The 10,967-nt window shown below is 48.5% G+C and overlaps 1 protein-coding gene across 12 annotated transcripts in view; it reads right to left on the minus strand.

The window, feature by feature from the left end:
* Positions 1–10,967, minus strand: part of ZKSCAN3 (zinc finger with KRAB and SCAN domains 3) — a 34,993-nt gene that overhangs the window by 8,308 nt on the left and 15,718 nt on the right. For 11 of the 12 annotated variants that reach the window (XR_004741460.3, XR_013533569.1, XR_008480972.2 and 8 more), the window contains exons 2-5: positions 5,456–5,916; positions 3,965–4,112; positions 1,908–1,990; positions 1,482–1,605 (exon numbers count right to left, since the gene is read on the minus strand). Coding sequence is in view for 8 of the 12 variants with exons in the window: in XM_078368075.1 (XP_078224201.1) it covers positions 1,482–1,605; positions 1,908–1,990; positions 3,965–4,112; positions 5,456–5,857 (757 nt within the window). In the remaining 4 variants the exon portion in view is untranslated. Of the gene's footprint in view, positions 1–1,481; positions 1,606–1,907; positions 1,991–3,964; positions 4,113–5,442; positions 5,917–10,967 lie in introns of those variants that run through there. The other variant, XM_078368078.1, reaches the window with a different exon arrangement.

The following is a 10,967-nucleotide window of genomic DNA, read 5'->3' on the forward strand; positions in this document are numbered from 1 at the left end:
CAAATGCCCGGGATGAGGATTTAAGTGCTAGAATAAGGATGGGAACAAAAGGCAAGAGCCGAGTGCTGGGGAGGAGGGAGATCTGAGAATGGGAATGGGGCCATTGGAGGCGCACAAATAGGGAGTGGAGGGAAAGAGGTGAGAACCCAGGACTGTGCGGGGGACATAGGTGGTGGTACTAAGCTCTATGAATGGTAAGGCAGGGCCATGCACCTAGGATTAGATACTAAAAGGGTTGAACAGAAAGTGACAGTAAATGGGGCAAGTGGAAGAATTTCTGAAATATCTTTGAGAAACAGCAATTGGGAGGCCGAAGCTGACAGCTCACTTGAGGTCGGGAGTTCAAGACAAGCCTGACCAACATGGTGAAACCCTGTCTCTACTAAAAATACAAAAATTAGCCAGGCATCGTGGCAGGTGCCTATAATCCCAGTTACTTGGGAGGCTGAGGCAGGAGAATCGCTTGAACATGGGAGGCAGAGGTTGTAGTAAGCTGAGATCCCACCACTTCACTCCAGCCTGGGTGACAGAGTGAGACTCCATCTTAAAAGACAAAAACAAAAACAAATGAAACAGCAAAAGTGGAGACTCAGAAATTGGGCACTGATCAATGATATGATACAGACAGTCTTCTGTGCTCATATCCCAGGCAGAGGCAAGGTCCCCAAACAGAACTGGATTCAGTGCTGGGAGATCTGTGCCTCCAATGAGCTATGTGGCCTCAGACAAGTCAGGCAATCTTCTCATGCTCTGCACCCTCATCTCTGAGGTCAGGGTCTGTAGTCAATGTCTGAAGACCCTTCTAACTCTCACACTCTATGGTCCCAAGGCCCATTTCCTGAAGAGAAGCCCCAGATTTCCTCTTCAGCAGGGATAGGAACAGAAGGACATCAACACTTACTGGGCATCTCCGATGAGCCAGACCTGTACTTGGGGTTGTATCGACTTCAACCCATTTAACTTAACTAGAATATTGACAGGGAGAGGAGAAAGCAAGGTCAGAAGGGGTAAGCAGGCTGGGTGCAGTGGCTCACGCCTGTAATCTCAGCCTTCTGGGAGGCCAAGGCAGGAGGATTGCTTGAGCCCTGGAGTTCGAGACCAGCCTAGGCAACATAGCAAAACTCTATCTCTACAAAAAATAAAAATTTTAAAAATTAACCAACTGTGGTGGTCCATAACTGTAGTCCCATCTGTTTGGGAGGAAGTGGTGGGAGGATCATTTTAGCCCAAAAGGTCGAGGGTGCAGTGAGCCATGATTGTGCCACTGTACTCCATCCTGAGTGACTGAGCAAGACCCTATCTCTCAAAAAATAAAAAATAAATAAAAAATAAAGTAAGGAGCTGGTAAGTAACAGGCTTTCAAAAATGGTGATTGTGAATTCAAACATAATACAGCTCAACAGCTTCCAACAGCTCAACAGGTTCTAATACACAAAGAACGCCAAGAAACCTTAAAAGGAACTAGTGTCCTTCAGTCTTACCCAGGGAGGCCAGGCTGCCATGGTTCTCCTGCTTTTCATCTCTATAGAGATTCACCTGAGATGAATCCAGCTGTGTCCATTCAGGGGCGAGGCTCAGGGCCACATCTTCCACTTTCAGCAACCCCTAAAACAATAGGTAACCCCACTGAAGAAGGGCTGACCAAATTGATGGAGTAGGGAAGATCTGGGAAGCCCCCCAGCCCCCACCCCTGCCAACAGCTAGTAATAAAACAGGAAAAGCCTCTTCTGTGGGCACCTAAATGAAGTAATGATAAACAACCTCAAGATAGATGAGCAAATGCAAATCCCATCTGAGATCTGAATGGAGGATCTAGCCTGGGGATAGAGGGAAATGGGGAGGGAGGAGTCCTCACAGGAAGCTCAACAGCAGTGAAGGGCATTGGGGGAGGGGGGGGTCCAGCTCACCTGGGACTCTGGAGGAACCCTAGAAGCTGTCACTGCATCTCCTCTGCAGTACCCTCCGTGGGCAAACACAGGGACCTGGGGAACTAAGAGGGAAAGAAGCTCTGGATGAGATGTACCCTGGCATTCAGCCTCCCTGCCTTGTGGAATCTAAGTTAAATATGTGGATTAATAGATTCCTGTCTCACTTGACTGCGCCCAGGAGTCTGAGGCAGCAACGAGCTGTGATTGTGCCACTGCACTCCAGCCTGGGCAACAAAGCAAGACCCTGTCTCTCTCAACAAACAAATGCCTGCCAAACACGTTTATACAGTCTGATCCTTTCCAAAATTCCCGGTCCCTACCAGCTCCAATCCTGTGGCTAAAGACAGCTCTTGTGCTCTCTAGATATGTGAAAACAAAGCAAAATGGCAGAATCCTTTTTAGCAGTGGTGAAATAAAAAGAGCACAAAAATAAAACAGAAAAGCTTTCGATTTAAGATCCTTTGGATTTTGCTAGAGATAGGAGGAAAAATTGGATTTTCAGTGAGTATGTCCTTAGTAACCGTTAGGGAGCTTTTCACTTTGGATTTGAAAAGTTAAGAGGAGTCAGGCAAAGGTGGGCTATGAAAGGCAGAAATAGGGTCTGACTTTTACAACTTGCTAAAATTCAAGAGAGAGAAAAGTAAAAGGACTTCAGGTTTCCTTATTATCCCTTATATAACTTCAGGAAGCAAATTGTGAAAGGGGCACAACACAGGTGTTTTAGGCTAGAACCTCTGCTGAAAACTAGCGGCTGCATGTTGGCTGGAACACACAGTGAGGTGTGTCTTGGGAACTGGCACACGTGTTTAGGACGCATGAAAGGACACCTCTGAACATACAGCTGTTTCCTATGCAGTGAACTTCAAATTATTTTCATAACAGACCGAGGATTTAGAAGATTTATACCCTTTAATTTGCAAGAGTCCTACAATTTATGAGATTGCCTGGCTGGCTGTACAGATTCTGTTTACTTTCTGCCTGGGACTCCCCCCTGTCATATGAACTGTATTATTAAAGTGTTCATTTGCCACCTTCTTCACTGAAATATAAGCTCCACTGGACCAACAAGAGTCTCGCTGACAGTTCCATTCCCAGAGCTAACTGCCCACCACTCTAGAGGCCTCCGTAATTACGAGTTAAACGAAGAACAAAGGCAAGTAGCAGGTATACACAAGTGTGGCAGCTCACGCCTATAATCCCAGCACCTTGGGAGGCCCAGGGAGGAGGATCGCTTGAGCCCAGAAGGAGTTTGAGACCAGCCTGGGCAACATGGTGAGGCCTCATATCCACAAAACTTTTTTTTAAAAAAAGTAGCCAGGCATGGTGGTACACACCTGTAGTCCCAGCTATTCAGGAGGCTGAGGTGAGAGGATCGCTTGAACCCAGGAGGTGGAGGCTGCAGTGAGCTGATATCAGGCCACTGCACTCCAGCCTGGGTGAAATAGCAAGACCCTGTCTCAAGAAAACAAAACCCAATAAAACAAAACAAAACTCAAACAAGAACCGATTCTTTTCAAGCCCGTTTTACTAATATCTTATTTACTACGTCCAGTACTGGTTGAAAAACCTTCCACCATTATGTTGGAAATATTCCTTTTAGTCTCAGTCTTAACTCAAGAGTTGGTCTGCGATGGGCATGTAAACCACCTATCAATGATTTTGTTGGCTATCCTTAAATGAAATTAGATGAAGTCTGCAGAATTCATACTGCCTAGAAAATAATCCTGGGCCGGGCGCGGTGGCTCACGCCTGTAATCCCAGCACTTTGGGAGGCCAAGGTGGGCGGATCACAATCAAGAGATTGAGACCATCCTGACCAACTTGGTGGAACCCCATCTCTACTAAAAATACAAAAAATTAGTTGGGCATGGTGGCACGTGCCTGTAGTCCCAGCTACTCGGGAGGCGGAGGCAAGAGAATCGTTTGAACCTCAGAGGTGAAGATTGCAGTGAGATCATGCCACTGCACTCCAGCCTGGTGACAGAGCAAGACTGTCTCAAAAAAAAAAAAGAGAGAAAAGAAAAGAAAATCCTTACCTCCGTCTTGCAAGGGTTGGGATCCCAGAGATTCATGCTTGAGCAGAGCCTTCATTAGCTGAGCTTGGCTACCTTGTGACTCTGGGGTTGGTGGCAACAGTGCCATCTTGCAACAGGGAAGCTCTTGTCCCTGGTCAACACCTGGAACCTAGAAATCATTTATTCTTATTTTCATTTATTCATCAAACACTCCCACAGAACCAGCTATGTGGCTGGCACTGTTTCCAAGAGTATTATAAAAGTTAACTAATTTAACGCAGAAAACAACAATCTTATAAGGGAGGTACTATTGTAACACCCATTTTACTGACAGGGAAATGAAGGCACGGCCAGTTTAAGCAGCTAGTAAGTGGCAATAGTAGGATGGGAGCTCAGGTAGAATGATGCCAGAGCGCATGTTCTTACCATTACTCTATGCTCCTTCATATATACATTTGTGCTTTTATGAAAATCCTTTGGAAACTGGTCCAAAATTCTCAGAGAATGTTAATACCTTTTATTATCTGAAAAGGGGATAACAATCTCTAGTTTATGGAGTTTGGGGGACCCAAATAAGATCACAGCATGTGAAATCCCCTAATACGGCCTGACATATGATATGTCCTCATTAAATGCAGGTTTCCTTCCAGGTATTTATAATAATATACAATTACAGTTTTCAAGTTACTTTCTCATGTGCAGCTCAGAATTTCCCACGTTCTTTATAAAGAACGAAGCTGAGAGACTTGCAGTGACTTCCCACTGTTATAGGACTCGGGTGCAACAGACCCAAGTCAAGAACCTTGGCATCCAGCTCTCCAGTTAGAAGGCTCTGGCCACACAGGTCCTCTGAGGTTTGTGCACAGGGACACAGGATGATGCAAAGAAGAAACAGGCTCATAAAACAGGGAGGAAGATGGAGGTAGAAATCGGCCCACTTTATGCCAGAGGTTCATAACCAGTGGTCCATGGATTTTGTCCCAAGTGGTCCATGAACTTAGATGGGATTAAAAACTCATCTTATTGTTACTGGTCTTTATGAGAGAGTTAGCATTTCCTTCAGTTACGAATGGGAGCAACAACTCAAGGTACCGTAAGCAACAGCCAGGACTTTGTCACCAATAGAACCTGCACATGTTTTCCCATCACGTTACAACCAGGCAAATACACGTTTATCACCGTTTTGAAATTGCCAGTTAGAATCCCGTCCCTAGGTCACGTATTTAATGCAGTAATAACAAACCGCGCATATGACTTTAATACAAATTTAACTCTTTGCTAACTGTATGTCAATATGGTTGCGCTCTTTTGTAATCCTGCATAGTTTCTTTATGTGTTTAAAACTCTAATTCTGAGAGGGAGTCCAGGGACTCCGCCTTACTGCCAAGGAGGTTGGCGGTACAAAAAGAGATGGAGAACTCCCGGATCTTAAGGGGATGCCCCTCACTCCGATCTTGAGATGTCAGGAGGAAACGCACCACAGCGCTGAGATACTAAACCTGGTCTTTCTACCTGCGGCGCCGGCTCCTCCAGCTGCCTCTCCAAATACTCCAGCAGCAGCACCACCTCCTCCCCGCTCTCTGGATGCTGCTCCCGCACCCAGCTCTGCACGTTCCCCGGCAGGATGGTCAGGAACTGCTCCAGCACCAGCAGCTCCAGGATCTGCTCCTTGCTGTGCATCTCAGGCTGCAGCCACTGTCTGCAGAGCTCTCGGAGCCGGCTCAGCGCCTCGCGGGGGCCCGCAGCCTCCGGGAAGCGGAAGCCTCGGAAGTGCTGGCGGGAGCGCTCGGGGCCCAGATCCAGGCTACTAGGAAAACCGGCCTCTTCTTCCTCCACCTTTATGACCAGAAGCTCCGTCTGGTCTTCCGTAGACTGGGCACCCAGGGCTGCGCTTTCACGAAATTCTCTAGCCATCCCGGGCCAAGGCAGTCCTCAGGCCTCACTCCAGCTTCCAGAGCTATTTCTGCAGATCCCTGAAAGGTGGGAAGTCATTATTAGCCAGTAAACTTGCAGGTTGTCCCCGCTCCTGCTCAGGAGCCCAGAGACCTCTCTGGGGAACTGCTGCCGAACTTCCTCCATGTTCAGTGCTTCCGCAGCTTATCCCCTACACCACCCACGCCTGAATCCCACAGTAAGGTCCCCAAAGCATGTCCCGGGTCATCCCAGACACCCCCAAGCCCCTGACTAATCAGGAAAGAAAATGAAAGTGGTGAGCATCCAGGGGGCTTCCTGGACTCTCCAGGCAGTCCCTCTCAGTGAAATCGTCCAGAGTTAACCCGTTAATAACCAGGGGTGGTTTGTCCAAATTCGAAGATGACCCTAATTTCCTGCCCCAGTACTCAGGACTTTGAAAATGAGATAGCAAGTCCAGACTGACTGGACTGATCCCAAGGAGCTGAATTCTACTGACAATCTCAATGACCTGATGAACAGATTCCTCTCAGAGCTTCCAGGTAAGACTGCAGCCTTCCCAATGCCTTGGCACTGACCTGGGAAGACCCTAATATTGAACCCAGCTGAGCCTGCCTGGCCCTCTGACCTACAGAACTGGAACAAATAAACTGTTTTTGTTTGTTTGTTGTTTTTGCTTCTTTGTTTTGAGATAGAGTCTTATCCTCTTGCCCAGGCAGGAGTGCAGTGGCGTGGTCTTGGCTCACTGCAACCTCCACCTCCCATGTTCAAGAGATTCTCCTGCCTCAGCCTCCTAAGTAGGTGAGATTATAGGCATGCACCACCACGCCCAGCCATTTTTGTATTTTTAGTAAAGATGGGGTTTTGCCATATTGGCCAGGCTGATCTTGAACTCCTGACCTCAAAAGATCTGCCTCAGCCTCCCAAAGTGCTGGGATTAAAGGGGTGAGCACTGCACCCAGCCCAGATTTTGTTTTAAACTGATAAATCTGAGGCAAATGTTATACAGCAACAGAAAACTAACACAGTTGATTCTGTATCTGCAGGTTCTACATCCACACATTCAACCAGCTGGAAAATATCTGGGGGTCAGGGGGGATAAGAAAAACAACAATTAAAAAAACACACAAAAATACAAAATAACAAGTATTTACAAAGCATTTCTATTATATTTGGTTTACGAGTAATCTAGAGATGCTTTAAAGTATACAAGAGAAGCTGAGCCTGGGGCATACAACTGCAGTCCCAGCTACTCAGGAGGAGGAGGCAGGAGCACAACCTGAGCCCAGGAGTTCTATGATTGTGCTACTGTACTCCAGCCTGGGCAATAGTGTGGAGACCCCATCTCTTAAAAAATATGCAGGAAGATGTGTGTATGTTGTAGGCAAATACTATATAACATTTTATGTAAGACTTGAGCATCCACAAACTTTTGTATCAGTGGGGATCCGGGAATCAATCCCCCATAGACAGTGAAGGATAGCTGTATCAGGTCTTCTCTGTGGTCAAGGTACTGCGGTAAGGGGAAAAAGAAAGAAAAGATAGAAGGCCCTGGACCAAAAGAAACGGGACTGAATTAACAAACCTTGGCTGCCTGCTAGTGAGACCCTCAGTTACATCTGATGTGAGCCTTGTCCAAAAAACTGGCATAATATTCATATTAAAATTCAGCTGAAAGTAGAGTTTCTCCAGACTCCTGATCTCTGGGCTGGAGGCCCTTTAGTTTCTCTCAGAAACACCAAGAAGGCAGAAAACATCACCAAGCCCTTGCCCTGGAGAGAGCACAGGCTGGCCCTGGTCTTTGCCACCTCCTCAATCTCCCACTCTGTAGCGTTCGCGCCAAGGGCTCGAGACAGCTAGTTGACTGGCCCCAGTTTGGCTGCTGAACCTGTCTGCATTTCCCCACCTCGAGGGCTGTCGAGTGAGACAAAGGGCCGCGAGCTGACTCACTAAAAGCAACAACAGGATGCAAAGCACAGGCCTGCAGTTTATGAGGACATTGTTCTGTCTGCTTCCATGTCCCCTCAGTCTCGGTGTAAGCAATAAACTTACTGCAATTGAGATGCCTAAGAGGAGCAGAGACCTCTGCCCATATTTTCCCTGGAGCCAAGCCTTTGTTTTAGCTCCTGGTGAAAAACAGGTTTAACCAGCCACCTTAAGGGCGCCATTGTGTCTTTGAAATGTAAACTCCTATCACAAGCCCCCTTAAACTGCTTTCTGAGCGGATAGCACAAGCCCCTGATAACTATTTTTTATGGAGTTTCTATTTCCTTTGTTTACCCCCTTTTTTCCTTTCTACTGAGATTAAGTAAATGTAACAAGAAAAAGGTATAAAAGCTGTAACCCACAAGAATAAAATCGCTGTGGCTGTCACTGTGGCTGCTGCTGCGCTGCCCAGCCCTCCAGACTCTACTTTTCTATATTCCTTCTCTTCAGCGCACTCTCTCTCTCAGGTTGAACGAGACATCTACGTTGGCGGTCTCGGGGACTCCCGCAGGTCGGTAGTCCCCCCGGCAGACGTGCCGGACCCCGACACCACTCTCTTTCTTCCCCTTCAAGACCAGACTTCTTGAAAGCAAGCCCCCAGTCCCTGATTCTAGTCCTCACCTCCCACTGAGCCTCCCACACATCGTAGGCTGCAAACTGCCAACATCGCTAAGATTCTGCCCGCAGACTCCCTCGATTCCCATTTTCCATGGCCTCTTCTCAGGCAACTGGGCTGAGGACACTGTCTACTTCCAGAAACTCACTCGTCCCTGAGTCCTCCTTCCCGGTTCTTCTCAGCTCCCATTGTCATCTGGTTACTGTTCTGAAGCCAGGTCTCCTGAGGTCAGTATAATCCTGGCTTTACTACCTACTAGCTCAGTGCCTCCCTTTTTTAATCTGTAACAGGGATAGTGATAGCGAATAGGGCCATTGTAAGCATTAAGTAAGTGACTGTATAAAGTTCTCGGAACAGTGCCTGGTGTGTGGTTGAAGGAACATGGCTGTGTTGCAGCCAGGCAGGCATAGGCCAAGGTCAATATCCTGCATGACTCAGCAGGCCTGGAGTGCAGGCATGACTCAGCAGGCCTGGAGTGCAGGCACAGTTTCATGCATTCTATAGTCACAGCTATGTACTGTGACTCATCACCTGGCTCTGAGCCTCTATTGTTTGTGAGGTGTACAAATGCAGCACCGACACTGTGAAAGAGCTGCTGAATAAAGCCATGTCCCCTCTACCTGCTGTCTCTTGAGTGTGCTTCCAGCTCCCTGCCCCAAATCCACCCACTCCCCTCAGACCTCAGCTGGGGCTTGACCCTGACATTTGGTATAGTGGGCAGGATGAGGTAAGCGGGTCTTCAGCCCCCCAGGCTCCCGGGCCAGCTATGCAGCCGCAGCATGAGCTGTGGAACCCAATGGCAGCCGTGCTGTCATGGGCTCTGGTGGAAACATGGGCCACAGTGGATAGGTCCTCCACGAGCGTGGAGAAGATGCTGAAGCACCTAGAAGTGCACAGCACCGAGAAGGGGAGCACCTTTGCCAGCAGAGTCAGATGGGCATTTGTGACAAGTGCCTGACCAGTCCCTGCTGGACGCAGCACAGGGAGGAGGAAGAACCTCCTTTATAAGCTCACCCAGTGGTCTGCCAGACAACAGAGCAGGAACAGCCACTGGGTCCCAAGGGTGGGCCCAGGGACTCCCAACCGTGGGGAAGCACCGTCATATAGTGCTTGTACCCCGACTGAGTTGTGGGAGTTAGGCAAGCAGCGTCAGCAGCATCTGGGGGGAGCCCCTCCCTGCCTGAATTCTCTCTCTCTGGGACAAAGGAGCTGACCTATTTCTTGCTCAGCCTCAGATGGAAGAGCAGGTTTCTTTAATTACAGCGTGGACTGATGCTGATGAATTACCAGAAACTGTCAGTAGATGGCAATTGTATACAGACTTAGTGCAAGTCATTCGGGAAAAGGACACTGCTGCATGACCAGAGCATTCCAGCTCAAAGATTACCTGCTGCAGTCAGGCAGAAATGTAAAGCCTTTCCTGTTTGACTGGGAACTGGCCAAGGTGCCCAGCTTGGGGGGGACATCGGATAACCAAAGGCTGTATGTGGACTCGGCAATCCACCGGTCCCTAAAACCGAGTAAGTTTCCAGGCAGAGCTACATGTACTGATGGTTATGAAAGCTGATCAGTGAAAGTGAAACCTGGATCTTTGCACCTTGGCATCAGCTGCTTGGCTCCCCACCTGTGCACATGTATGCCTCTCCCATGCCCGAGGACATTCTGGAGATGGATGCTTTGCACAGCTTCGGAGTTGTGCTGTCTATCATAGATCTGATAGACCACGTGACAACAGAACTGTGATGGTGCCACTGTGTGGTGTCTTGACCAATGCATTCCCTTTAACTGTCATCACTCCAGAGAGCCAGGAGCAGTTTGCCTGCGTGGGAGGACGACAGTGGATATTCATGGTGTTGCTGCAGGGCTGTATGCACAGCCCATTACATGTCATGGCCTTATCAATGACTTACATTAACCTCCGATTCTCTTGCAGATTGAGAAGCAGCAATGCCCCACTTGCCTGGGATGATGCAGCTGAAACCACCTTCCTGGCGGCTAAACAGGCTTTTCAGCAGGCACAAGCCCTCGGGTAGCTGATAAGGAACAGCCATTTAAACTTGATGTGCATGTGACCACAGAGAGTTTTGACTGGGGCTTCCGGCAGTGCACAGAGCACTTTAGAATGCCAGTAGACGTTTGGTCCCAACTTTGGAAGGGAGCTGAACACTGGTATCCCCTGACAGAGAAGCAGTTAGTAACTGCATAGGCTGCCCTTAGGCTCAGGACAGCACGGCGGGACGGGCTACAGTTGTGCGCATGACTTACCCAACAGCAGGGTGTGTATACTCATGGTTAACAACCCGCGCCCTGGGACGGCACACACATCACTTTTGCAAACCGGGGCGCCTACTTGGAACAGCGCATTATTCTAAGTCCCTTAGCAGCACAATTACAAGAAGTCTTAGGACCTGCAGTCCTGATACAAGATAAGGCCATGGGGCCTGAGGCACCCCTAGACCCTGAGTTTTCACTGTTTAGGGAAGGGCATCCCCGCATTCCCAATGGAGTGTG

This window comes from Callithrix jacchus, chromosome 4 (genome assembly GCF_049354715.1).
Source record: "Callithrix jacchus isolate 240 chromosome 4, calJac240_pri, whole genome shotgun sequence".
Taxonomy (NCBI): Eukaryota; Metazoa; Chordata; class Mammalia; order Primates; family Cebidae; genus Callithrix; species Callithrix jacchus.